This window comes from Acinonyx jubatus, chromosome E3 (assembly GCF_027475565.1).
Source record: "Acinonyx jubatus isolate Ajub_Pintada_27869175 chromosome E3, VMU_Ajub_asm_v1.0, whole genome shotgun sequence".
Classification (NCBI taxonomy): Eukaryota; Metazoa; Chordata; class Mammalia; order Carnivora; family Felidae; genus Acinonyx; species Acinonyx jubatus.
In genome coordinates, this window is record NC_069398.1 from 27541953 (window position 1) to 27569754 (window position 27802).

Consider the following 27802-nt stretch of genomic DNA (forward strand, 5'->3'; position numbering starts at 1 on the left):
TATTTTTTTCCCCCAGATTTTATTTTTAAGTAATCTCTACACCCAACGCGGGGCTCAAACTCACAACCCTGAGATCAAGAGTCGTTGCACATTCCACCGACTGAGCCAGCCAGGTGCCCTGCTTCGTGAGTTTTAGAACATTATTCTGAGCATTATTCTTAATCAGACTACCACAAGGTCTGAGGCACACATGAGATTGAGGACTCTTGGCTTTTTCTACCCACAGGATGGCAATTTGGGCCAGATGAATCTTTTTTCTGTTTTTATTTTTTTTTTAATTTTTTTTTTAGTGTTTATTTCTGAGACAGAGAGAGACAGAGCATGAGTGGGGGAGGGGCAGAGAGAGAGGGGGACACAGAATCCGAAGCAGGCTCCAGGCTCTGAGCGGTCAGCACAGAGCCCGACGCGGGGCTCGAACTCCCAGACTGCGAGATCATGACCTGAGCCGAAGCCGGACGCTCAACCGACTGAGCCACCCAGGCACCCCAGTCTTTTTTCTGTTTTTAAAGGATTTGGGGACACCGACTAAGGTTCATTAGTCAAAATCTGCATTAGAGCACTGCTTTGCTGTCTGTTGATACGTATAAGAACCCCCCTAAGTCCCAGGAAATTTTACATCTTCTATGCCCAAAGGGCTCAAACTTGGCTGTTAGGAGCCCCCCTCCCCCCGGCAGAGGATACTGTTTATTTGAGCCCTTGTTGGTACATCAGTTTTCTTTCTGCAAGTATTTTCACCACCAGGACCATAAAATACTGGCTTTGCATTTTGATGGAGGAGGCACAGGTGTGGACCCTCTGGCCTACCCCAACGCACATACCTCCATTCCCATGGCAATGGCCTTGGAGCAAGTTCAGCTTCATGACTGGAGGCAGGATGGAAAGTATCTCCCCGCTTCTTGGTCTGGCAGGTGGGAGGCTGAGTAAGGGAAAACCCACCTCACATAGTCAGGTCTGGGTGCCCTCCGGAGAGACCCTGAAGCCTTGGTTTAGCCTGGAGCCCTCTGACACAAGGTCGCTTGGGTATTGCGCATGGGCCCAGATTTAGCCTGACAGTGTAACGCTCTCGCCTCGGGCGAGATTTCTTCCTTCTCTCCAAGGTGTGGGGAGTGGATTCCGAGTTCTCCACAGCCCCTCTCAGGTGGAACCCTCCAGGTGGGTCCAACTGGCCTCCAAGCCTCAAGCCTGAGTTCCCCTGCCCCCAACCTCCCCCCACCCCGTCTCCGCCCCTGCCCCTCCCCCTCCCCCTCCCATCAGTCTGTGGATGATCTTCCCTCGCTCTCCTCCTCCTTCCCTTTGCCCTGACACAGCTCACCGCCCCTCCCCAGACCTCCGTGCCCTCCTGGGCCCCCTGCCCTCGTTTCTGCCCCTTCCAATCCCTCCTCCCCCTGCCCCTGACCTTCCGGCCCCAGGATGATCTGTCTAAAATGCAGAACTGACCATCTCTGCTCCCATTTCAAGCTGGCTCTGGTTCCCCAGTGCCTTCAGTTCTGGCCTGGCATTCAAGACCCTCTCACCTGGAGGTTTCCCCCCCTCCCTGCCCCTCACACCTGGGGCCCCCAGCCCCACCGGTGCCCCAACAGGCAGTCTGGGCACATCTGCCATGTGGTTGCCGTGCATGGGACAGCCCCCTGTCACTGCTCGTCACACTACGATGGGCCTGCCTGGCTGCCCGCCCTGCTACCCTGTGGGCCCCATCTGGCACAGAGTGGGCACCTGGAATGTCCCCCACCCCGCCACAAGAAATGTTGCTGCCACCGGACAATGGCGGTGGTTTCCTCAGGGCCCCAGAGTCTGGGCTTTCTGGAAGCACCATTTTGAGTAGCAGGCCTGAGGGTATCGCCCTGGGGGCCACGCTGCGGAGAGTCCCCTTTCTACTTGACCTCCTGCTGCTGGCCCTTCGTGCCTCTTGGAGAAGCCAGGGTGGTCCCCATTCTCTGCTATTCTCCCCCAAATTCATTTTACCCTGGGAACACCTCAGGAGTAGTGCCTGACTTGCCAAGTGGGAGGTGGGCGCAGACCCTTCTGCACTTCCTCATGTGCCCCCAGTTCAGCAAAGGTGACAGGCTTCATTCCTTTTGCCCTACTTCCACATCCAGATTCCTGCTTGGGGGCACTCCAGGGTGGCCCCCTGTGCCAGGAGGGGAGGGTGGAGAGGGCCTGAAGGCCCACACACTTTGGGCTCACGTCTTAACCCTGCCCTGAGGCCACTCCGAACACTTCCAAGGGGCAGTCCCCTCAGGGAACAAGGACGGAGCCCCAGGCTTGGGGTGCTGTCTGGGGCTCAGCATCTTGCTGGAGAGAGGAATGTTCTGGGACTCCAGATGACTGAGGGGCAGAAGGCAGCCAAACAGAGCTCTCACCAGCCCCTGGGCCTCTGCCCAGCTTGAGCCTCACCCCAGATCTCCTCTAATCCAGGCAGGGTGGGACAGACCCCAAACCACCAGGGCCTGGCGGCAAGAGCGCAAAGGGCCCCTGGCCAAATGGATGGAGACGTGGGAGGCCCGAGGAACAGGCTGCTCTCCAGAGCATTGGCCTTGCACTCCTCCTTCTGCGAGACGGCAGCAGCAGGAGCACGGCTGTCACTTCCAGGTCACTTTGTGAATCAGAATTGGGTAGCTGCAGCAGCAAAGCCCCGGGAGCGCCATGCGGGTGCCAGTGCCCCCCATGTGGGGAAGGGCATGTGGGTGCTGCAACCAGCAGACCCAGGAGGATCACTGGTCTGGGGGGAGGGGTCCCGAAAGGCACATCACTGCAGGCTGTGCAAGGACACAGCTGGGCAGGGGAACCTTGAGTCTGTGGCCCCAGGTGTTTGGATTGAGGGAGGGGCGTGTGCTTTGGCTCAGCAGGAAGGAGATCCTCCCCAGAGGGAGTATTGCCAGAGGGCTGGGGTGCTGCGACCTTGAGCAGGCTGTGCCTCCAGTGGTTGGGGACACAGGAGCCACAGCTGGACCTCTGCCTGCAGGGAAGCATGGGCTGGGGCTGGGGGCGGGAGGGCCTTCAGTCCTCTTCCCAGTTTGAACCTAGGTCAGAGATGGAGACTCAGCCTCCCAGTGCGCTAATGTGGAGGAAACCTGCCCCGTCACCTCCAAGAACACTCTTATTCTCTCTTAGCCAGGGACTACTCCTTCTCTTGGCATTCAAGGCCCCCACCATGTTCCCCGAGTCCCTGCATCAAAGGACCCCTCCTTTCTCCTTTTTCCCCAACCACCACCCTTCATTCTTCCCCCCAAGGGTCTGCTCAGGTCACAGCTCACCCAAAATTCCAATAAAGCCCCCTCCCCCATCCCTTTCCCCCCGGGGCCGTCTCCCCGAGCCCTGCTGTGGGGCCTAGTGCTTTAGCACGGTGTCTCTTTCGGGTCGTCTCCTCGCGGGACTGGGAGCTGGATCCCCTAAGGCAGAGCCGGATCCAGCTGGATCCAGCCACTGTGGGCCTGGATAGAGAAGGGCGGGTGTAGGAGATGGGGATGCCCGGTGTGGTACCCGCCCTCCTTCCCCGCAGTCCCAGAGGAGCGGTGTCCGAGGCCAGGGCAGGAGAAAGGACGACAGGAGAGCCGTGTGCAGTCCCTAAAACAGGCTCTTTAATAACATTTATGTCTTCACTGAAGAGCTTCGCTTTTCCCACCCAGCGCCGGGCTGGGGCCGGCCGGGTCCGCTGGACGGAGGGATGGACGGGGACGGGGGCGGCCGCACGGCGCGTCCGGGGGGGTGGGGAGGGGCCCAGGGCCTTGGCGCCGCCGCGCCGGGCTAGTAGAAGGAGTACTGGTTCTCGACGGCGCGCGTGCGGCCCCGCGCTCCCTCGCCGGGCGCGGCCTCCGGGGGCTCGTCCGCGCCGCCCCCCGCCGCCTCCAGGAGGCGCTCGGCGCTGTTGCTGCGGCTGCGCGCGCTCAGCGGGCCCTCGGCGGGGCGCGGGGCGGCCGGCGCCGACGCGGCCGAGGACGACGAGGCTGACGAGGACGAGGCGCCGCCCGCCTCCGAGGGCGAGGCGGGAGGGCAGGCGGCGGCGGCCAGGCTGGAGAAGTAGTGCTGGCCGGCCGGCTCGCTCCAGCAGGCGGGGGGCGCGGGCGCGGCGCTGGGCGAGGGCCCCGGGGCTGCGGCGGGAGAGCGCGGGCGCGTCAGGGCCCGGCCGGGCACCCTTGGCCGCCCCCAGCCCTCCGCAGCCCCGGCGTTGTCACGCGGGGACGCGGAGCGCCGGGTAGCCTGGGATCACACCCGGGGCCAGGACTCGCATTCAGGTCTCCCGGCTCCGGTCCCCCATCCCTGCGTACCTAACGTCCCAGGTACACACAAACCTGCGCGTGCTGGCCACCCTCACCACCCCCCTCGACACTTCCTTCAGCAGCTCGGCACCGAGCCCCACTTGTGCAGGCGTCTGGGACCCCCGCAGCGCCGCCTCTGGGCGACCTCCTTCCGCCTGCCCGGAATCACTCCGGACCTGGCCCCGGGCTGCCACTCTCCTCCCAACCCCGATGGCCCAGAGTGCTTACAACCGCCCAAGACCTGGCGCTCCTCCGACCCGGACTGGCAGTGCCGCGCCCACCTGTGGGTGACTCCCTCTGCCCACCGCCCACCTGTCTACACAGGCCCACTGGGGGAGCCTTACCGGGTGGGGGGCCCTGGGCCCGCACGTAGCTGCGTAGGGTGATGTCTGCAGAGCCCCCTGACTCCAGTGGGATCGGGTGGGTGTGGAAGTGGCGCAGCATGTCAAGCACAGACTGGAACCACAGGTGCTGCACGTGGCACTGCCCGTGGCTGTTCAAGGACAGGCGCAGGTGCTGTGGACACAGGTGGGTATGGTCAGTGGTGGGGTCCTGGACTAGCCAGGGGCTTTGCAAGCGCCTCTGGGGGGCACGGGGAACACGAGGTCTCGAAGAGGCCACATGGGGCTGTGTCAGAGCGGGGACACCGCACACGTGAGCCCCCTCTTAGGGGGTTACCCCTGTAGTAAGGATGGGGAAGGAGGGCAACAGAGCCAGGCTGGGACTGAAGGGAGCCATGCATTCGTCCCTGTGCTAGACGCACCCACGTCATGCCCTTCACACCCCATCTCTCGTCTCCACTAGCCCTCGAGGGTCGAGATACAGCCCCCATGTTAGAGATGGGGAAACTGAGGCACTGGGAGGGACTCGCCCACAGTCACAGGGCACCCAGCTGGGAAGAGAACTCATTTGTGTGATTCTCCCACCCCAGCAGGGAGCGGTCGGCTGTTATTCCTGTAGAGTCCAAGCCCAGAGGGTAGAAACAACCCTGAGTCCAGCTGGGGAGGAGTGACCACATCTTGCTTCCCAATTGTGCTGTCGCAGGAGCCCCTGAAGCACGAGGGATAGCGCTGGTTCCTCCTGGGTCTCCAGAGGAGCCCACATGTGACAGGTGCCTCAGGGAGAGGAGACACAGGCCTGTGGTCTCTAGTGGTGAGCCACAGGTCTCTGGCCTCAGTCTTATTTTGCTCAATGTGTGTACTACAGGAGGAAGGGTGGTTTTTGGGGGGGGGGGGGTGGCGGGAGAGTGTAGCAAGAGAGCCAGCGACAGGAGGGTTTCAGGGTACGCCCAGGAGAGGAAACAGGCCTGGCCCCCTACATAAAGGACAGAGAAGCCCCGTGAGGAAGTTCTGCCACTCAGCAGGGCCAGAAGTTGCCAGAACAGTGTGAGCTAACCCAGGCAGCATCAATGGCAGCCTACGGCAGGGGCTCAGCCGGAGAGGAAAAGCATAGTGGGTCCTACTATAGCCTCAAGTCTGGGCAGGGCCTTTGGGGGTAGAGGCCCAGGCAGAGCGTCTCAGTTTTCGGGACATATTACCCGAAGGTGGAGAGAGCTGTGGGTCCTGCTCTATTCCACGACTAACACGTCAAATGCTGGACAGTCACCCTGCTCTGATGGGGCAGCAGATGGGGTGAGTTCAAGGCTGGGTCACGCTCTCGGAAGGAGAGGAGCCTCCCACTCTGCTTCACCACCTCCCAACTCCCTTCCCCCACTGATGTCCCACAGGGGGCCGGACACGGTCCTAGCCTCTGGCTTGGGTAGGAGTCAGACCCAGGCCCTCCAGGGAGTCTGTGTGGGGCAGTGCTGGCCCGGAAGGTAAACTTCAGGCTGCCAGGGACGGGCGTTAAGTGCCTGGTTGCCAGAGGAACTGGGAAGGGCAGCTGCTTTCCAAGGAGGTGTCCCCCGGGGAGGCGCCGTCTCTTTCATGGCGGGGCCCGGCGCTGCTGAGGAGAGATGCCCAGGGAGCCGGGGGAGGGCCTGTGGCAGGCCAACCAGGGGTTGGGGCACTGACCACCAATGCAGGCCTGGAGCAGGAGTCCTGGGGTGCCCCCTCCTCCAGCAGGGACTGACGGGAACCGTGTCCTGGGAGGAGCCGGGGCCGGGTCTGTTTCCTTATCGGAAACTTGGGATGGTTGGGGGGAGTGGGATGGGGTTCCTGCCCATTCTGGTCACATTGTAGCCACAAACCACCCCTCCCCGCCCCAACGTTCTGTCATATTTTCCTTTGCACTTTAGGTCATTGTTAGCACACAGTACCCTTCCTCAGGAGCCCCCCCCATCTGGATGCACGGCCACTCCCTTGCTGTGCCCTGTTTGGACCTCCCTTCTGCTCGTCTTCCCCTCGAGGATTCTCCATTCACTGCATGCCTCGGGTCACTGACCCCTTATTCTGGCTGGTGGGGTCAGGAGCACCCCCCGGCCCTAAGACCCTGCATGGCAGCCCTCTGGCCCAGCCCACCTCCTCCTCCTTTGCTGCCTGGCTCTTCGGTTCTGTGACCCTGGGCCTGCCACCGGTCTGGCTCAGAGCCGGGGCCCGGGAGGGCTTGGGGAACTGACCTGAGCAGGGAAGAAGAGAGCCGTGTGGGGGTGGGTGGGGCAGGAGGGCCTTGGTTGACTCCGCTCTGCACCAATGTGGCGGAGACCCTCAGAAATCTCAGTGGTAAGCGAACCGCAAGGTACAGGGTCAAATTTAAACTCTCAGAAGGGCCCGGCCTCCTGTGGGCTCAGCCAAAACGTGGGTGGCTTCCCCATGTGGACAATGAAGAAGCCACATCTGGGGCTGACTGCAGCCCTCAGAGGGGTGGGGGGGAAAAGGTGGGGTGAAGGCATGCCTGTGGGCAGTCACGCCCCGCCTGTACCGCGGAGCCTGCTCCTGGCACCTCCTTAGCACCCCTCCCTTCCAGCCGGCCACTCGGCCTCTGTGCGCCACCTCCCCTGCCCTGACTTGCCTTGGCCTTGCCCTGGAAGTTGAAGGTCAGCACGTACTCCCCAGGCCTAGTCTCGCTCTGGCGGATCACGAAGAGGCCGTGGCTCCGGGGTCCTCCCGCTAGCACCAGCTGAGCCGCCCTGACCCGTGACAACGTGCCGTGGAACCAGGGGTAGTCGGAGAGTTCCAGCTCAGGCTCGGCCTCAGGCTCTGCCTCCGTTCCCTCCTCCCCTGGGAGAGGACGACAGCGTGAGGGGCATGGGGGAGTGGACGGGAGGCGGTGGCGGGGGGTAAGTAAATGAGAGGTGATGCGACAGCTTGTTGGGTATTTGCACATAAAATGCTGTTTGAATGATCTTAGAACAGGGCAGGGCACCAACCCAACCCACTAGTTCAGCATATGAGGTAAACTGAGGCACAGGGCGACCAATGATCCTGGAGTCACTCTGTAAGTCGGCAACAAACCTGGGAACGAGTCAAGTCTCCTCGTCCCCCACTCCTGGTTCCAACCCTTTACAAGCATGTTCCACGGAACCCGGGGCTGGTGGGAGGGGTCAAGTAGGACTTGCCTACTGAGTTGTTGAGCACTGGACCCGGTGGCGGGAAATGTCATGACTTCTGAGGCTCAGGAATGGCCTTAGAGGGAGTCCAGGGGCCTCTGCGGCCTGGGGTGGGGGTCCAGGAAGGAGGGCCGGGGACAGAACCCCACACCCACTGCACCTGTGTTACTGCTGTCCCTGCCTCTGCCACCCGGGGATTCCAGGGTCTCCAGGAAGGTCTCCAGCGGGACGTGGACCAGGGACTCCCCAACACCATCTCGAGCTCGGCTGTGTGGAGCTGTCACCACGGCTGCCGTTGTCTCTGGGGGCCGGGGCAGGTCCCCTGCTGGAGAGAAGTGGCCGTCTGGGAACACCCACCCCCTCCGGCCCTGCCCTCTGCTACCCCCGCCAGCTCGGCCCCCACCTACCGTCAGTCAGAAGCTCACAGCTGCAGGAGGCTACTCGGCTGGCCAGACAGCCTCCCCGGGCACAGGACAGCTCGGCGTCTTCCTCGCTGTCCCTGTTAAGGCAGGAAAGCAGAACCGTGTCCTGCCACGGGACTCGGACCCCAGCCACCGGCTGCTCAGGGTGCCATGCCCCGGCTGACAACGGCAGCCCTCTCCTGCTGGCCTGGGTCCCTCTGCCTCCACGTCCCTCTGTCACACCATCAGCTCACTGTCTGGCCACCATGTACATGACTAGGCCATATGGACGGCTCGCCAAGTGGGTGCAGTCTTCCTCCTGGGACCCCAGGGGGTGTCCCTCAGACGATGGCAGGGCACGGTGGTAGGCGGGGCCCCGGGCGGCTCCCTTCCCTGCCCCGGCCTTTGTCTCCCTGTCCGTGACATGAGGCATCTGGGACCCTGCCAGCTCGAAAATGCTGCAAAGTGAGGGTCACCTTCACAGGGGCTGGGGGAAGAGTTTGCAGACCAGATGGCTGGGACGGTGGCAAGGGAGGGATTACAGCCACTTTGGGGATCGGGGGGCCTGGGAGGCACTCAGGCCTTTAATTGTGCTTCTTCAAATGAAGCTGTTAATTAGAAAGCAGCAGCCCCTCCCCCCGGGCCTGGCTCACCCCATTAGCCAGACAAGCTGCTGCCAAGTGCTCCGGGGTTGGCCAGCCTGCCCCTCCTACTCCTGGCCTCAGAGTCTCTCCTGGATCATGCAGCCAGCCTCCCTGCTGCTCCTCCCCACACAGCTGACCGTAGCTGCCCTCTGCCTATGACTAGCCATGGCTCCCCGCTGCCCCCAACTTCCCAGGCTCTCATCAAAGTCGCCCTCATCAACTCTACTTCCAGCAACCCGAGGCCTCGACATTCCCTGCAAGTCCCAGGCGCTCACACACCTCACACCTTTGGCCGAGCAGTCCCCTCTGCCTGGCTCAGGCCTGCTCTTCCTTTACGTTTCAGAAGAGGTGAGTCCTTCTACCAGCACGCCTTCTCTGAGCCCCAGGGCTGGGTTCGGGGGCTTGCCTCTGTTCCCCCACCCCTGGCCCTTTGGGCTCTCCCCATCACTGCCCATCTCCTAGTGGTCTCAGACTACCTTGGAGTGGGGACAAGCATCAGTCTAACCTTCTCCCAGGTCCCGAGGCCCTGGCCCTGTGCAGTAGGCTTCAAAGAGCCTGTTGGGGGTGGGGAATGACGTGAGCCTGGCCGGCAGCACCAACATGGACAGGACTGCCATGAGCAAAGCCCAGCTTCCAAGCTCAGCCCCCGCCCTCGCTGGAAACCTCATCCCCTAGAGGGAACCAAGGGTACTACCCAGCCAGGCCCCCACCCCATCTACCCATCTGAGGGCCACCTGGGGCACTCACCCGGGGTCCACACAGCCCTGGATGTCAGCCACCCACGAGTGTTTCTGCAGTGAGTCGATGGTCTCCAGGATATATTCGGCTCCATTCTCTACCTGGGGAGGGGGTAGCCAGGAGTCCCGGTCTGTTAGTGCCCTCAGCCAAGGGCTCCAGACTCCGGGACAAACGGCTCATCCCGCCCCTCCATCACGGGGGCTCACTGGTGCGGGCAGCAGGGAAGACAGCGGGGTCACCATCGGGTAGCACCCCAAGCCCAGGTCAGGGTCCTGGGGTGGAGCCTTGGCCACACTTTCGGCAGCCCCTCCCTCCAGAGCCTGCCAGTGGGGATCACCCGGAGCGATGTCCGGCCCTGCTGACCAGTTCCTTGGGCCCTGGGGACGCAGCCTCTGAGGAAGCCATGCTGGCCAAGGAAGGGACGTACCCTGGCACCCCAGAGATGGAGTAAAAGAGTGTCACAGCCCTTAAGTGAATGAAGGGCCAGCTGGCCTAGCACATCGAGTCGAGGGGCTCCCACACCTTAGCGTCTGGAGGGGCGGAGAGGAGGAGGAAGCCCCTGCTGTGGTCCAAAGTGCAATTCTGCACATCCATCACCTGAGGACCTCTTCCCAGCAGCCCTGTGAGGGGGGCGGTATGTTTTCCCCATTTGATGGCAAAGACTGAGGGTCAGAGAGGTCAGCTGACTTGTTCACACCAGCACTCAGTGGCAGTGCTGGGACCTGACCCCACATTTCCGTGATGCCAAGGCCCCGAGCTCTCAGCCTGCAGTGTGCGCGTCTCGGTTAAAAAGCGGTTGCAGACTCCTGGCATCTTAGAGCTGGTGGTGGTGGTGGGGTTTAAGTCCTGTCTCGACAGATGGGGAAACTGAGGCCCAGAGCGGAGCTGGCAGGTGAGCCCCTCTGCCTTGGGGCTCCCAGGCACAGTCAGAAGCTGTCAGGAGTGAGGCTCTGGGCCTGTCTCGCCCAGCAGACAAGAATGCCAGGCAGGGAGGGACTACCTTCTCAGCCCCTGGCCTGGGGTGACTCAGGGTAGGGGCTTGGCAAACATTTGCTAAATGAATAAGGGAGTTTGTGACTAAACAAACAGGGCCAAGTAAAACATAAACCCGACGAGGAGCCTAGAGAGGGGGGTGGGAGCTTCATGTAGCTTTGGGTGGGTGGAACCGGGCCTCCTTGGGGACTTGGCCTCACAAACACCCTCCAGTGCTTCGAGGAGGCACAGGGCCACAGCGCTGGCAGCCTGGAGCTGTGTCCTCAGCAACCCCAGCGGGCCACCCTGGTACCGTGGAGCCTGGGAAAAAGGACGAGCTGCCCCCAGACCCACTGGGGTGCCCCTCCTGCCCACCCTCAATGCCTTTGTGCCCTCCGTGGGGCCAGGCAGGTTCCCACACTCCAGTGCCCTGCGACAGGGGCATTTGCATAACTGCTGCAGACTACGGGGTGGGGACATGCTGGTTCCAGTTGGGGAAGGGAGGCAAGGAAGTGAAACTCAGAGGAGCTTCAAGGGGTCAGGAGGAAATGGGAATGGGGCGGGGGGGGGGGGCAGATGGTGGGTGACACCCAGAGCCCACGGTGCTAGAGCCCAGGCCTGGGTTCGAGTCCTAGCTGTGTGCTAGACATTGGGGTAGGGTCCTGGGCCTCCCCACCAGGGCTGCCTCTCCGTGCCCTGCTGCTGGCTCCTTACCCTCACCACCCGCAGCCCCCCCACCCTCACCCCGGCAGCGGCCGCAGGCTGTGCTGCCCTCAGCAGAGGTGGCCTGGGGCAGCCAGAGGGTCTGTGAGGTTGGGGGTGGGGCTCACCTTGAGCACAAACGTGTTGTCCTTCTCTGGCATCTCCAGGGGCATGGTCGTGCGGACCTCAATGATGGCTGAGAGAGGGATGCTGACCTTGGGCCTGGAAGCCTGGGAGACCAGGGGAAGGGGCGGTGAGAGAGTCACCCGGGGCCTTCTGACACCCTCGCTGCCCTCCCACCTCTCGGAGGTCAGAGCAGCCCTGGGCACAGAGGTGCTCTGAACTCCATCTTCCACCAATGGCTACATTGAGGGGGTTTCTGGGAAACAAGGGACCTCCCCCCATAGTTACAGGGCAAGTCACAGACAGCTGGAGCTGACACCGGAGTCTCCCACCTCTGAGCCCTGAGGGGAAAATCACCCAGGCTGCCCTTCTGCAGCCCTTCTACCCACCACATCTGTGGTTCTCACATTTTTGACCTTGACCCATAGTAAGAAATAGATTTGACATCGTGACCCGGCACATACGTGCTGAGGTAAAAATATCTCTGAAACGAACGTTTGACAGACAATATTCCCCCTGACTGTGTGTGATGGAGGGAGGGATCTTCTGGTCTGTCTTAGTTCATTTAGGGAAAAAATGCTCGTCTCCCCCTTTAGACTAGACTTTCCAGAGCCTGGCTCTGGAGTCCCTGACTTAGAACAGGGCTCCCGGAGCTGGGCAGGGCCATGTCCCCGGGGGGAGGAAAAGGGACCAGTGTGGGGTTTAACTAAGGTGAGCCATCAGGTCTCCGGGGGAGGGCCACCCTGTGCCTGGCCCCGCCCCACTCTGCTCCAAAGCTCCTGGCCATGGCCCTAAAGTCCCCCCCGGCTGGCTTGAGACTGGGCTTCCCGGCAGGGCTTGGGCTCCAGAATAGGGACTTTCTCAGGAGGAAAGGGAAGGGCCACACGCTGGGTGGGCAGGCTGATGGGAATTCCTGGTAGCACTGGCTGCCATCCAGCGGGTGCAGGCTGGCGGGACTTGGAGCAGGGACCGAGGGCCTCGGCTGACCAGGGCAGGCCATCGTGCCAGCCAGTGGAGCAGGGGCATGTGGTCCTGCAGGGCAGGCCTGGACTGGGGGCTTTAGCTGGATTCCCCTGCCTGGCATCTGAACTGCGTCTGTCCTGGCCCAGCGGCCTTTGACCCCGCTCCAGCCACACCTCCCCATTCCTCTTCCCTGGCCAGAGCTGTCAGGCTGTGTCGCACCTCCAGCCTTTGCTCACTCAGCTCGTGTGCCTCCAGAGAGGCCCGTCCCGGGGGCTCTGCTCCTGGTGGACACTTCTGCAGCCCGAGCTTCCCCTCCTTAGGGCCCCCAGAGTATCCAATGCTTGCCCCACTGAAGTTGACCGTCTAGTCCTGCATATACAGGTTTCCTGATGGCTCCCCAACAGCACGGGCCAGGCCCACTGCTCCCTGGGCCCCCAGGGCTGGCCTGGCAAAGGGCTATGGTGGGGGGGACCTGAGGTCTAGGAGGCTTCCTGCAGGATGAGGGAGCAGGAGGCCAGAGACTTGACTCATGGGGCTGTGAGAGGGAAGTCTGAGGATCCCAGGAAAAAGTCCCTGAGCCTGCGGACTCCGTGCTCCTGTGCTCCAAGGGTGCAGCTAGGCCTCCAGGAGCAGGAGATCTGGCCCAGGGGTGGGTGAACAGGACTAAAAGGCATTGGGAAGGGGTGTCAGCAGGGATGCCCTGTGGGGTTCACACACCCTGGGAGCCAACACATTTGGGGGACCTGACCTGAGCCCTGACCATAGTATTATCTACCTTCTATGGGGTTCACTTCTGAATTCACAAACACTTCGTTGGAAAAAGGAGGGTCTGAGGCCAGATCAGGGGCTAGGAACCCACCCGTCTGCCTTCCTCAGAGCTGGGAAAGTGACCCTTCAGGAGCTCTGCCCTCTGTCAGTGGTGAATGGTGGGCTCCAGAGAGACTAACAGAGAGGCCCCATCTCCTGTACGTCCTCCCCCCAAGGGCTGCAGACACTGGTATTTATGGCCAGGCAGCTGTGACTGCCACTCAGGCCCAGAGGCTTTGGAGCCCTGGGCCTCTGCCCCTGCCCTTTGGGCAACTCTGGGCAAGCCCCACCCCCCTCCCCCACTTGCCAGGCCTCGGTCTGTCTGACAAGCGGTGGAGCTGGGCATAGTGGTCAGTGATTTCTCTCAGGGGCCTAACGGTGGGGGCCTGGCAGGGGAAAAAACCCTCAGGAAGTCGGGGTCCTTGGACTCAAGGAGAAAGCTCTTCAGGGAGTAAGCGTGTCCCTGGGAAGTCACTTCTCCAGAGTCCACGCAGCTCGTGGGCACCGAGCCTTGGGGAGCCCACGCCCTGTACCTCCAGTGGAGAGAGGGCAGGAGGCAGTGGGGAGAGACAGACCGGGAGATGGAGAAGGCGAGAGGCTCAGGGTGACTAAAGGTGCCTGGGAGTAGAGTAGGCCTGGGGTGGGGGCTGAGGGCCTGGGTGGTTCCTGGGGATGCTGCCAGCTGCTGCACCAGCACGACCTCCCACCTTTCCGAATCTCCTAGCACACACGCGGCTCCCACCTCCACGCTCCCTCATTCTAGGGACCACCAGGGTGGTGGGTATAATTAGCCCGGCTCTGCCACCCACCAGCAGTGTGCCTTTGGGGCAGGCCACACCTCCTCTCTGAGCATTCCTTTGTTCTCTGTTCTGTGACCTGGGGACCACGATGCCCACCCTGCAGGGGTCTTGGCGGGGGATGAGACTGCGCACCAGGCTTAGGCCTGGGCAGGCCGCATGCCCTTGGAAAGTGGGCCGCTGTTACTACAATGCTTCCCACTTTCCAAATAGGGCAGGTGTGCCCCCTGGAGGAGGCCTATAGCTGCCCCCCGGGGCTCCCATGGAGAGCCCCCAAGTTGGGGAGGGGCCGGGTGCACTCAGGTGAGCAGCAATGCTGATGACAGCGAGAAGCTCAGCTTTCAAAGCCTGAAAAGGGTCAGAAAAGGGCCGACCAGCAGGGGCTGGGCGGCACTGGGGACCAACACATTTCAGGCACCCTCTCTGTGCCACTGTCACCCTGTCTGGGAGGCTCCAGCCACCCAGGGGCCCCAGATGAAGGATGGAGGAGGGCAGGCAGCCAGGCAGTGTGGCCCGGAAGCCAGCCCCTGGCACCCGCAGCCGCCCCCCTGGTCGGGGCTGGCGCTCACCTTGGGCGGCACGAAGAACTCCAGGCGGAAGCGCTCACCGGCCACGGCCCTGCGCAGGAGCAGGCGGCACTTCTGCCACTGGGCGGTGCCGCCCGGGCCCGCGGCCGCGTCGTCGGCCACCATGAAGCGCAGCGCGCCCTCGCGCTGGATGTCCACCAGCTCCACCTTGGCCGCCAGCGTCCGCGACAGCCGCAGGCGCCGTGTCCACTTGTCTCGCGGCTCGGCTGGGGGCTCGGCGGCCCGCGGGGCGGCGCTAGCGTCGGGCTCCGGGGAGGCGCGCCGGTGCCACATGTCGCGCACGCCGTCCACGACGCACAGGCTCATGTTGCGCAGCGAGAAGCCCTTGCGGACGCGGGCCTTGGCGGCCGCCTGCGCCGACACGTCCTCGGAGCTCCGCGAGTGGCCATACGCCGCCGCCTTGAGCGCCGCGGGCCCCGCCGGCTCGGGCTCCATGGCCTCGGGGTGCTCGGCCACCCCCCGAGGCGCCGGCCCGGCCACCAGCACGCGGCGCACCTCCTCGCCGAAGACGTCCAGAAAGTTGGCGGCGAAGTGGCGCGAGAAGGAGGCGCCGGCGTCGGGCGTGTCGTAGGCCGGGTTGTCCCGCAGGAAGCGGCAGAACTTGTGCGCGAAGTCCACGGCGGCCGCCTGCGCGTGCAGCTCACAGAACTGCCGCCAGTCTGGGACCGGGGCGGGGGCGGGGGCGGCGGCGGGGCCGGAGGCGGCACCATTCATGGCTCCCGTCCCATCGCAGCCCCCTGTGGCTGTGGGCGACAAGAGTGCGGAGTGACCCTGTGACCACAGCGCTCACTACTCGGCCCCTCTCCCCCCACCCCCCCAGGGCTCCCTGGGGCTGTGTGTGTGTTGAGGTGGGGGCGGGGGGGGGAGGGCTACGTCCTGTGGCCATTCGGAGCAGAGAGAGAGAGGCGTCTGCAGGAGGCAGCCTCCTCCCCCCAGTCATACCCTTCAAAGAGCATTCTCAAGCTCATTTCTGGGGCTGGTGAAAGAGGCTGGGGTGCCAGGTGCCTTGATTTGGGGTCCCTATGAGCTTCCTGTTGTCTAGCATCCCAAGCTAACCTCTATCCGAGGGCCTCCGAAGGCAGGTGGGCAAGAAGTCAAGTGCAATACGCTCGGCTCTGCCTTTGAAATATGCCAAGAACCCAACCTTTCCTCCACTCCTCATCATCCAGGCTGCCGCCCAGGGGCCCATGTGACCCTTTCTCTGGCCTCCAGTATTTGAGCAGCCTCTTCACCGGTCCCCCGGAACCTGACCTCACCCCCGAATCATCTGTTCTCCACCCAGACACCCAGTCATCACTCCTAAAACAAGAGAGATCAGGTCCCCCCTTTGCTCCAAATCCTGCATTGGCTCCCATCCCACTCAAGAGAAAAAGTAGAAGTCCTACTCATAACCACCTAGGCCTCACATGATCTGCCTCTACTTACCTCACTGAGCTTATCTCCTGCCACTCTGCTCTGGCTGCTGTTGGGTCCAGCCTCAGGGCCTTTGCACTTGCAATTCTCTCTTGCACTTGCCTGGAATATTCTTTTCCCCCACACTCCCTTACCTCCTTCAGGTTTCTGCTCATATACCATCTTGTCCAACAGCCTTCCCCAACCCCCCACTCCACTGAGAGGAAGGAAGATTCCTGCTCCACTCAGTGCTGGTGTCTCCACACCCTTTGGCTGCTTACTACTCTCCACGATGCTTATCCTCTCTGATATATCATTGATTCCACTGCTTGGTTGTGTTGTCCTATCCCCAACTGCCCGCCATGGCCTTCCCCTGAGAATGCAGTATTTTAAGTGGCTGTGTCCCCAGTGCTGGGCACATGGAGGCGCAGTAAACACTGAATGAATGGCGGTGGATCAGTTGGAGGAGCACATGGCTCTTGATCTCAGGGTCGTGAGTTCGAGCTCTACATTGGCCCACAGGCATGTCACAGCTGTCACTGCCTAAGCCCTCGCATGGGGCCCAAGAACATGCAGCTTGTTAGTGATCGACTGGGGATTCTCACCCTGACTCCAGGACTCGTGGGTCACCTGGTATGGATAAAGTAGGGCCGATTTGGGGGTGCCTGGGTGGCTCGGTCAGTTAAGCATTAGACTTCAGCTCAGATCATGATCTCACGGTTTGTGAGTTCGAGCCCCACATTGGGCTCTGTGCTGGCAACACAGAGCCCGCTTTGGATGCTCTGTTCTTGTCTCTCTCTCTCCCTCCCTCTCTCTCTCAAAATAAAGAAGCTTCAAAAGAAAAGTAGGAGTCAACTTTTCATACTGGCACCGAAGGCACTGCCCTCTCAGGTCTCTCTCCACCCCCGGAGCCTGCACTCTCTATTGTGTTCCCACCTTCTAGAATCCTGTTCCCTCCAGAGCTCCATCCAAACCTGGTTTTCCTAAAGAGGCCCCAACACAGGGATCCCAGCTGTCTCGTCAGCCAGCTTTCTCCTGCTCCCAGGCCCATCCAGCCTTCATCAGTCTGAATCGCCACCCTACTGGTGTGGCCAGTCATTTGGGCGGCCTTGCTTCCTTGTCCCCCAAGGTGGCCATCACCCATGGGGGCACAGAGCAAGCTCATTGTGTGTACGTATGTAGTCCACCCCTGACCCCAGGCCAGGGTGAAAATTACCAGTGGAGAATAAGTGGGGTAATGTGGTCCTGCCCTGCCTTGGGGAGCCCCTGTCTGAAGGGGCCAGCCTGGTGTTAGGGGAATTGAGACAGAGGGTCAAGCCCTCACCTGTCTTCCCAGGATCCCCACGTTACCCAGCATGGCCTTTCCCTCACAGCTTCTGGGAGCATCATCTCATCTCTCCTCTGGGATCCAAACTCTGTAATTAAACGCCTGGTAAAAATAGCTGCCCCACTTCTGTGAGATCATCTGTGGGGCCTCTGGGCCATAGGGCACTGTGGGAATTCCCTCTCACCTTGGGGCAACCTCGGCCATCGATCTGCAGTCAATAACCACAGGGCAGCCCCAGGGAGGAAACGGGCCACTTGATGAGGCACTTAGCATAGAGGACAGTTTTCCAAACCAGCGGTCTGCTCAGCGACTCCTGCCCCCGCACTGCGAAGAGGGTAGCGAGGAGTTAGGAGGGTTTCCCGGAGGAGGTAGGGTTTGCGATGGCCTTTATGGCAGTGAAGAGGGAGGAGAACAAAGAGTGACCTCACTGTAGGCAAGAACAATAACTCGGAGGCTGACTTTCAGGACATAGGGGAAGGGGCTGGGGGAGAACGGGGGCTGAGGCACCCATAATTAATCCAGGGGCACTTCCTCCAGGAAGCCTTCCCTGACCTCCCCCACCCATGTGGCATGAGGATCTCCTCCAAGCTCCCACAGTCCCCTCCGGTATGCCCCTCGGGAAAGGTGCCAATGACAGGGTGCTCCAGGTGTCTATTTCCACGTCTGCCCCCCCCATCCAGCATAGACACTCCTTGGGGGCAGGAGACAGGCCTGAGTCATAATGCCAGGAATGAGGGCGGAGGTGGGAACACACCTGCCACTACCAGCAAGGCCTCCAGGGAAGGTGGAGAGACAAGGCCTTGGCCTGACCTGCCGAGGGGGTACGTTTTTGGGGGTGGGAGTGGGGAGAAAGCCCAGCGGCTAAGCCGGTGAGGCTCTGTTCCTGTTGTTCCAAGCTCATCCACTTACCCCGTGTGGTTGTGCTCCCCACAGGTGGGAGTGCTCCCTACTTCTCCCCCTGTACCATCAGGGCGGTCAGAGTGGATGACACAGCAGCCTGGGAAGGGCTAGCACCGAATCCAGCACCGAATGTGAACACCCGTTTGCCCCACAGGGAAACGGGGCGCAGGGAGGAAATCAGTCCCGGTGCGCCTCTTTGCACATCAATCCCTGGTCCTCCCTGTTCTTCCTGCTGCTTGAAGGGGACAGAGTGGAGGCATGGGGCCCTGAGGGGAGGCTCTCACAGCGTGGGTCCCAGCTAGCCCTCACTGGAGATAGGGGTGGACCTCAAGAGAAGAATCTGGCAAGGGTATGGTGGCTGTGGCCACGTCCTAGGCAGAGACTGGACTGCCTTGATCTCCCCTACCCACCCCTGCTCGCTGGCCAGGAGCCTATGGGCCTCAGTGTCCCCTGGGTCTAGCCAGGGCTACATAGAAAGGACAAGGGTTGGGCATGGAGAGGTAAGTGACAAACAATAGGGCCAGCAGGGAGCCCCACACTAGCTACAGACAGGGAGACAGAGGCCCAGACATGGCTGTCTGCAAAGAGAAGGCTGCAAGCCATACAGAAGAGGCCTCGGCCTTGGCAGGAGCAGTGAGGTACTGTCCCCAACCGAACTGCCCTCGGAGCCAAAATGGGGGATGAGACCAAGTGCAGGGATCTTGGCCGACCTAGGCTCAAAGCCTGACCCCACCGCTCTCTGGGTGAGTGACGATGACCACAACTCCCACCTCTGAGCCTGTTTTTTCACTTTAAAATGGGGGTAAGGGGTGTCCCTTCCTGGAAGGACAGCATAGGAGGTGGACTCTGCAATGTTATAATCCATGGGCGGTCACGAACAGAGCCAGGGTCCTCCCTAACTTCAGGTGCAGTCAGGAGGCCTTTCCAGCCCTCTCCAGGGACCAGCCAGTGTCACCCAATGAATGAGATGGGGCCCTCTCCCATTCTGTAGGTGACCAGACCCCAACGTGGGAAAAGCTGAGCCCAGCGATCCTGGAAGCAGGGTGGATGAACTCACCCTGGCCCCCACTGTCTGGCTCGCCTGGAAGGTTTATGGATGAATCCAGATGGCCCTGGGCTCTCCCTCCTCCAGTGGCCCCCTGGTCCTGGCCTGTGCCAGTCTCCTGCCTGAACAGCTGTCCTCACTCTACTGACTACTCAAATTCTACTTGGCGTTTAGACTGTGTAAAACCTCTTCTTCCAGGAAGCCTTCTCCCTACACTGGCCCTCCCTCCCCGAGCTCCCATGGTCTCTGTGGTCCTTGGCCCTCTTGTTTCCATGGGCAGAGTCCCAGTTCCTCCTGTGGCCCCATACAGCCAGAAGAGACCTGCTGAGTTGGTGCGGGAGGGCACTGGAGGACTGGGCTCTGTCTCAGGCCAGGCTCTGTGTCTCCTCAGGCTTCCTCACCAGTAAAATGGGGCGCTGGAGCGGTGGCCTCTAAGGCCTGAGACTGTTACGGCACCTTGGACACTGGTGACAGGGGCCTCACTGTCACCCCCCTGGGACCAGGGACGGGCAGGGGTTGCTTCTTCTCTGAGGACTGGGGCTGGAGACAAAGGGTACCCACCCAGGTAGACCACCCTCCCCTGATCCATCACCTGGGGGGTTTCTGAGGCTCAACCGGCCTGTCTGGCTTCTGGTTTTCATTCTCATTTCACCAGGGCCAGAGCGGGAAGGGAGGGGGCTTCAGGGAGGAAGCCTAATCAAGTCCCTGCCTGTCACTTTTCCAAGCCACGGACTCTCCTAACCCTGCGGCCAGGAACCCAGATGGGAGACCCTACCCCCACCCGGTTAGCCGCCTGGGAGAGGGGGCGGCTGGCCTTCCGGTAGTAAAAATAGCACTCACAATTGGAATAGAAAAAAGGCCAGTCATCAGCCCCTGCCACACGCAGTTCCGGACCCCACGGCCAGGTCATGCCTTAAAATATTGATGAGGCAGCCTGGCCACCCCCGCTAATGGGCTGACGACCAATCGATCCAACTCGCGGAGGACCTCTGCCCCGCTGGAACAGGAGGCACCGGCCTGGCCCACGACCTGCAGGGGCCTCACGGCCTTGTTTGTGGGAGCCCCAGCTGGGGGTTTTACCATCACGGAAGGCAGTCTGCCCCTAGGGAAGGGAAGGAGGCCCTGCAGCGCAAACTAGCCACCCAGTACCCTGCAAAGGTGTCCTGGGGGGCAAGCTCCTTCATCGCCAAGGTCCTCGACCCTTCGCCTGCACCCTCGCTCAGCTCCGTGCTTGGAGAGCACCCAGACGGCCAAGCACCAGAAGGGGTGGTGAGGGTCAGAACTAAGGGCGCTCTGTTTTGCACCGGGTGAGCAGTGCTCCCCTCCCCCGCCATGAGCCACTCACGCTGGGGAAGCTTGTGGTCTCTATCAGGGGCCCCCCAGCACCAGAAGAGGAGACAAGGCCTCACGTGGCCTCAACCATGCCCACTGTTGTCTTCTCCTCCTGGCTTCCTGACCCGGCTACCCCGACCCCACACGTTCCTTCTGTCCTCCATCCTGCTCTCCTTCCAACTGACCTCCTGGCCTCTGTGGGACAGTCCCCTCCAGCCCCTCCTCTGCACCCCTCCCTTCACAGGATGCAGACAACCTCTGGGCTGTTCCTTCAGCCAGCGGTGCCGTCTGCCTACTGGCTGCCTGAGTCTGTCCTGCGGACGGAGGCTCAGAGTACATGGGGCACATTCTCTGCATCACTGCTGGGGCCTCGGGCCTTGGCTCTAGAGTCTAGTCCTCACCCCACCCACCCCCAGAGAGCATCCTCATCTTCTTGGGGCAGGCTCTGAACCAGGGCCTCCTTGGGAGGAGGCGGCTGGAATTCCCCGCCTCCCCACACAGAATATCCGTGCTCACCCCACGACCCTGGAGAGGCAGAAATGGGTGTGATTTCTGGTCTTAACAACCTCGAACCTGCTGGGACTTTGCTGCAGAGTGGGTGTGGGAGGAGGGCGCTCTGGCTAGTGACAGGGACAGGTGCAGGTTAAGAGCCCTTGGGATTCTGGCCCTGTATGGGTGGTGGTGGTGGGGGGGGGGTTCCCTTAGGTGGCCCTGGCTTTTCTTAAAAAAAAATTTTTTTTTAATATTTATTTTTGAGACAGACAGAGACAGTGACAGAGTGTGAGCAGGGAAGATGCAGAGAGAGAGGGAGACATAGAATCTGAAGCAGGCTCCAAGCTCCGAGCTGTCAGCACAGAGCCCGACGTGGGGCTCGAACCCACAAACTATGAGATCATGACCTGAGCCCAAGTTGGACACTTAACTGCTCAGGCACTCGGGTCCTGGCTTTTCTGAGCAGCAGTTTCTACAGCCGTGAAGGGACCAACAACCATGCTGCTCTCCCACACGGGCTGCTTCCTGGCCCAAGGCCCATGCTGAGGAGCAGCGCTGGGAGGCAGCTCTGTGCCCAGGGTTTCCCCACGCCTATCATACGCTCCTGGCCTTTCCCACTGTGGGGTGGTAAAAACCCTTCTGCTGAGCCCCTGGGCTTCCACTGATGCCCCCAACCCTGGACGAACTCTGGGACCCATAGACCCCCAGTCCTTGGGGCTTCCATAGCTGCCCCCCTCACAGAGGCCCCACTGCTTGGGCGTCCACATCTGATCATCTGACACGCGGGATGGTGGAGAAGGTTAAAAGCCTGAGATCGGGAGCCAGTGCGTCTGGGTTTGAATCCCAGCTCCACAGCTTCCTAGGGCCTCAGTTTCCTCATCTGTTAAAGGGCTCAGAGGGCCATCACAGGATTAAATAACTGTGGGGGAGGGTGGGCACCTGGCTGGCTCAGTCAGTGGAACATGCAACTCTTGACCTTGGGATTGTGAGTTTGAGCCCCACACCTGGTGCAGAGATTACTTGAAAATAAATTTTAAAGGGGCGCCTGGGTGGCTCAGTCGGTTGAGTGTCTGACTCTTGGTTTCGGCTCAGGTCATGATCTCGTGGTTTATGGGTTCGAGCCCCACATTGGGGCCTGTGCTGACAGCTCAGAGCCTGGAACCTGCTTTGGATTCTGTGTCTGTTTCTCTCTGCCCCTCTTCCACTCGTACTCTGTCTCTCAAAAATAAATAAACATTTAAAAAAATGTTTAAAAAAACGTAGGCCTCAAACTCACAAACCATGAAGTCATGACCTGAGCTCAAGTCAGATTGTCAGCCTTCAATCAACTGAGCCACCCAAGATGCCCCTCAAACCCTTCTCCCCTCACACCTTCCCGGCCAGGAGGGCAGGATTTGCCCATTGCACAGATGAAGAAATTAAGTGCTGCAAGGGAGGTGACTAGCCTATCGTTCACTGGATGTGTGCTGGCTTCCCACTATATGTCAGCAGCCATGCTGGTGGGTCTGGGGTCACAGAATGGGCAAGAAGGGAGTGTCCAGCAGAGTTCACACCTGTCTGCGGCATGTGCTACTCACAGCAGGGCCCTGTCCCTGGGAAGCTCTCCTTTGAGGGCATTCGTGGTGGGCGTGGGGGACCTAGGCCCCGCCTCCCGAGGGGAGATGCCCACCGTGAGAAGCGGCACTCTGACAGAGTGGAGGGCAGGGGAGTCCAGAGCTGGGCCTTGCAGGAAACAGAAGTCAGAAGAGCAGGCAGCAGGGCCCAGGACAATAAGCTAGGCTGGGGCCTGGGGGGCTTAGAGGGAAGCCCATCTTTCTTCAGGAGCACCTGGTGCTGGACAGTTCCTGGACAGGCTCTGTAGGTGGAATGCAGGCTGGGATGGCTCCAGCTGTACTAGTACAGAGCGGGGGCACCCCCTCTCCAGCCTTGGCCTAAGCCTCAAAGGTCTCTCCCTCTCTCTCAGTGCCATGGATCTCACCTAGGTCCGGATGCATACCCTTCCCAGACCTCCCTGGCCTGGCCCCTGAAACCTGCGAGACGCTCTCAACCCCCACCACCCAGCCCACCTGTCTGCCTTCTGGCTTTTTCATGACACACATACCAGTGACTCCTGAGACCTTCAGTACCTCCCCTCAGTTCTGAGATACTCTGGGTACTGCAGATGCTTATACGGCTTCCTTGGGTCTTTCTCCAAGCACCTGAACTCCCAGCCTGGCTGATCACCAGGCGCCTCAAACTCACCACCTCCAAGTTCTATTACATCTTCGTCCTCCAACCCCTGCTTGTTCTCTGCTCGGAGTCTCAGCATCCAGCCAGGCATTGCCCCGCCTGCTCCCACTCCTCTGCCCCAGTAGCTGCCAGGCCACTGAGCCCATGGAGGCCTTGGGAACGCCCCCTTTGTCCTGTCCCCGCCTCCACCCTCCCTCTCCTGCCCCTCTACAATAGCACCAGACCATGAACCCCCAGCAGATGTTATACGCACCCCCAGGTGGGCCCTATACATAGAGGGTCCGAAGTATCTGGAGAATGGAGCCCAAATCCTGCATCACCCAGAGGAGTCAAAAGATACTATACTCCTACACACTGATGCTCTGCCCAAAGAGGTGCTGGCTGTAACCTCCTCTAGACAAGGAGGCACACTCCCTTGGGATAGAGTGCAGACATAAAAAACAGACCTAGCCAGGTGAGAAGGGAAGAGAAACTTCCCCAAGGCTCCAAGGCTGACCCTGCCCTTGGAGCCACGTGAACAAATGAGGAGCAGGAAGTGAGGTGGGCTCCAAGACTGGACCAAGAACCCCATGTGGACAGCAGCCGGGAGGCTCAAGACACCTACGCCCCATTTCCCTACAACCCAGGATAGGTAGTGCAAGAGGTAACAACCAGGCTTTTGTCAGACACGAGTGGTTTGGAGGCCTGGCTTGTTGGTTGAGTGACTCTGGCCGAGTCATTTCACTTCCCTTAAACTGTTTCTCTCTCTGTAAAATGGTGGTAATAATAGTAACAAACCCACAGGGTTATTGTAAAGACTACACGAGAAACAGCAGGACGCCCTCAGCTTGGCACATCGACTCAAAACCAAATGCTCAGCCTTGGTGGAATACCACCCTTAGGTATGTATGTATGGATTCTCCTTGGAGACCCACTAAGTAGGTAGGAAGGGTTTAGAAAATTTAGACACAATTTTCACAGTAGGTAAGAGGAAAAGCATGCATAGATGAACCCTCAATTACTTCGAACCATTCCATTAACCTGCTTCGGAATCTCTTGCCCACCATCATTCATTCATGCCCTCTAGGGGGAGAGAGGAGTAAAAGGGAACAGTTTGTGGGAAACTCTGCCTTCCAGACCCCCATGAACACCCTGACTCATGCCAGCCTCCCAGCACTGCCCCTACTGCCAGACCTCTCCCAAAGTTCCTAGAGCTAGAAGGTTCTAATCAGTCCCCTGACCAATGGCCTCCTGGATGGAGCAGGGAGGTTAGGAGGGAAGAGATCTGTTTAAAGTGGGGGCAGAGTCGGGGAGGTTTCAGATCATGTCCCCGGTAGAGACAGCTTAGGGGAACCTCCCCTCGCTCCTGCTGCTGCCCTCACTCACCCCACGACCGGTGGCCTGTGTTGAAGCGGACAACTCTTACTGGTCACCCAGCTAGGAGATAGGCGGCACAGTCTCCATTTTACAAGGTAGATAATGGAGGCTCAAAGTGCAGAAGTAGGGGTCAACCCAGGTTTGGCTCCCACCCCTGAGGTTCTCCCCTGCACCAAGTCGGTGTGAACACAGATTCTGGTTTATCCATGTTCAGTTACTCCTGAGGCTGGCAGCCGGACCGGCCTTGCGCGGTTCCTAAGGGACCCCCGTCACTGTAGCCTTCTCCCTCTGAGGACCTCACTTCGTGGGCTGATGGGGGCCGGGCCGGGTCCCAGCCTCTGCCTGGCCTTGGCGCGGTTCCCGGGCCCCGCGCGGCCAGTAGGTTCATCAATGGTTGAGGCCGAAGGGCCTGAATGGAGGGCATGAACCCGCCCCTTCTTAAAGGAGCCGGCCCCTCGGGCACCCTCCACGGTCCTCCCCACTATCGAGGGCGGTCGGAGAGCTCCCGGGGTGGGCGGGCCGAACTGGGGACCGTGAGAAAGATGGCCTGGGCCGAATGGAGGGCGTGCCGGCCCGGTGACTGTGGACTGGATAGGGTCCTCTCGGGGCTCGTACCCTCCTTCCAGGTGGGCCCGCCCCCGCCCTCGCAGCCAAGGGAAGAGTCTCGGTCTCGCTTGCGACGCTCCCGGGCCAGAGACCCCTCCTCCAGGGGGCCCGCTGAGCTCGCCCCACCACTCGGCCTGGGCCCTAGGAGGGGGCGGGGGCGCAGCTGCTCCGGAGGCGGCCCGGCCCCTCCCGCCCAGCCCGGGAGGGGGTCGGCTAGTGGGTCCCCGCTGGGGACGCATCTCCTCCGTCGCGCTCCCTCCCACCCGCGCACACAAAGACGACACGCGCGGACCAGGGCGCGTGCGGCCGCGCTTCCCCGGGCAGCCGTGCGCACACACACGCACGCCCTCAGGGACGGACCGGGTCTGGGGAGATGGACGAGGGAACTGAGGACGAGCAGGCCGTACCTACAGGCGCGCAGCTGCGACCGGGCGGGCCGGGGCGCCGGCGGAGCGCTGCCCCGACCGCGGCCCGGCTCTCGGGGCCCGGCGGCTCATGGCCCGCGGCGGGTTCGGGCTCTCTCCCGGCGGGCGCCGGCGTCGGCTGCGGCTCCTCCTTCCCTCGTCCGCAACCTCGAAGGCTCGTGCGCTCCTCGCGGGCCCTGCGCGGCCCCGGCTCGGCGGTCCCGGCGGCCGAGCCCCGCGCGCTGCGAGCTCAGCCCCGCGCCGCGCGCGCCCCGCCCGCTCCCCCTCCGCCCCCCGCCCGCGCGGCGCGCGCCTCCTCGGCCCCGCCCCCGGCGCGGGCCCCGCCCCCGCCCGCCTCGGGCCGCGTCGGCCCCGCCCCCGTCGCGCCCCCAGCCCTTAGCGGAGCCTGAACCTCGCCCGCTGCTGGTGTTAGCGTCCGTGGGGCTGCAGCGGCGGCGGCAACAGAGTGCTGGGGCCCAGGGACTTAGGAACTGGCCGGCAGCCGCCTATTTTGGGGCGAAAGTCTCCCCCTCGCGGAAGCGTGCCCCGGGAGCGCGGCGGGTGGGGTCCGGGTGGGTGGCCTGAATAGTGGGGTGTATGGGGGCGTAGGCGCCCCTTGGAGATGGGCCTCCAGCGGGGGCCGCCGCCGTCTTGGACCCCTCCGCCTCGGGAACAATGGGAGCCTCGAGGAGGCCCAGATGTCGCAACAGGGGAAGTCGACGTCTGGTTCTCATAAATCCCCAGGGCGAGCACCACGCCCTCTCTTCTCCGCCCTCCCCTTGCCGGAAATAGCCCAAGGGCTAGAGGGCGGGAAGACCCAAGCAGGGCCCCATCTATGCACCTTCACAGTGATGGGGAGACTGAGGGCTCCCGGAGAGATCTTCAGAGGTCAAATGGGGCTGATGAGGGTGGGACACAGCCCTGGCTTTTTCACCCCTGCTGGGTTCTGCAGCCCCCAAAGCCCAAGGCAGAGATTAGGGCCAAGACCACTCTGGCTAAGAAAACAGACTCCTGCTGGTCTTTGCAGAGCAATTATGGACTGACCCCTCGCAAGCTGGGGCCTCCAAGAGGCTAGCAGGGGTCCAGGGGGAGTGGGAGGGCAGCTCAGAGATCAGACCTATTGCTTGCTCCCGGGGAGAGGAGGGTGCTGGAACTCCTTCTCCCCTCCTCTCCTGTGCCAAGCCCTCCACCCCTGCAGGGGTGGTTAGATCAGTTCTCCCTGCCCTTACTAAACCTTCCGCAGCCCCACCTCTGGCAGTTGTGTGGTCGGCCATGGCCTCCCTACTAGCCGCGAGCGCCTCCATCTGTTGTCCTTTTCCACCCATAATGACCTCTGATCTTTGTACAGAGCCCTCTAACCTTTCTCAAAGCCATTTCACATCTCTGATTTCCACGGAAGCAGGACAGGCAAGGAAAGGTTTTTATCCCAATCTTGTGGATGGGAAGGGTGGGGCCTAGAGAGGAGCATTGGGCTGGTGAAGGTGGAGACTGGCCTGGAGCCCTTACCTTCTGCCCCCCAGCCCTGGACTGCCCTCCACAGGGGTGCTGAAGTAAGTCAGGTGTCATCCGAGGTCCTGGTACCTGGTCTCTTCCCTTCCACACCCAGACCAGCTGCCCCCTCAGCAGGACCTGGCTAACAGACACTTAATGAAAGCTTAGACGTGGACCAGCTATCGATTGGAGCTGCACAGAGGCCTGTACTCCTGGCTGGCGACCAGGAGGTCTATGAATGAAGCCGGCACAGCTGCGGGAGTGTGTGTGGGTGGCCTGGCTATGGTCCCCCTCCACCCTTCTGGGAGATGGGAGGGCCTGGCCCCCCATGGACTAACCTGGTTCCTCCAAGTTGTGAGCTGAGCTCTGCTGATGGGCTGTCATCGGCCAGGGAGGGTCCTGGGATTTGGAGCCCCGGGCAGGACAATTGCTCTGATCTCCAGGGAGGAGGAAGCGAGGAGGAGCCGGCTGCTTGGTGACTCTGACCCATAAGAGGAACCAGTGGGAAACAGTGGAAGGAGGGTGGAGGGTGTTGGTGATTGGCCAAGAGCAGCTTTGTCGTGGGGACAGGAATGAGAGTCAGGGAGGACAGGTTCATCATCTGGGGTCCCTGAGGGCAGGAGCCTCTGGGGCCTTGGAGGAAGGTCTGATGGGGCAGGTGCTGAGGGTGGGACCCCAGGGTCCTGAACTCTAGAGTCCAGGACTAAAACGGAGACAATGATGGTACAGGGGACTCTGGTCTGGTGAACTG

General features: G+C 61.3%; 1 protein-coding gene across 7 annotated transcripts; it reads right to left on the reverse strand.

Moving 5' to 3' along the window:
• Positions 1 to 88: 88 nt before the first annotated feature.
• Positions 89 to 27543, reverse strand: SH2B2 (SH2B adaptor protein 2). Of its 7 annotated transcripts, none has more exons than XM_027042020.2 (10): positions 25564 to 25845; positions 17381 to 17520; positions 14460 to 15220; positions 11329 to 11430; positions 9536 to 9627; positions 8151 to 8242; positions 7904 to 8068; positions 7206 to 7414; positions 4601 to 4772; positions 3557 to 4088 (listed from the first exon to the last, which is right to left on the reverse strand). In XM_027042020.2, the coding sequence occupies exons 3-10, from the start codon at positions 15189 to 15191 to the stop codon at positions 3745 to 3747; spliced, it is 1908 nt and encodes a 635-aa protein (XP_026897821.2). In that variant the 5' UTR covers positions 15192 to 15220; positions 17381 to 17520; positions 25564 to 25845; the 3' UTR covers positions 3557 to 3744. The 7 variants fall into 7 exon arrangements, with proteins under 7 accessions (XP_026897822.2, XP_026897821.2, XP_053069788.1 ...); XM_053213813.1 differs by lacking the exon at positions 25564 to 25845 and adding an exon at positions 18106 to 20883; XM_027042021.2 differs by lacking the exons at positions 3557 to 4088; positions 17381 to 17520; positions 25564 to 25845 and adding exons at positions 89 to 916; positions 27390 to 27543.
• Between the last annotated feature and the right edge of the window lie 259 nt (positions 27544 to 27802).

Excerpts from the sequence above, each read along its gene's own strand:
- SH2B2 (XM_027042017.2), bottom strand. The coding sequence starts at position 27,435 with ATGACAGCCCATCAGCAGAGCTCAGCTCACAACTTGGAGGAACCAG. Across the intron at positions 9,628-11,328 it reads ACAACACGTTTGTGCTCAAG|GTAGAGAATGGAGCCGAATA; the intron begins GTGAGCCCCACC and ends CCCCCTCCCCAG. Across the intron at positions 8,069-8,150 it reads CTGTGAGCTTCTGACTGACG|CAGGGGACCTGCCCCGGCCC; the intron begins GTAGGTGGGGGC and ends ACTTCTCTCCAG.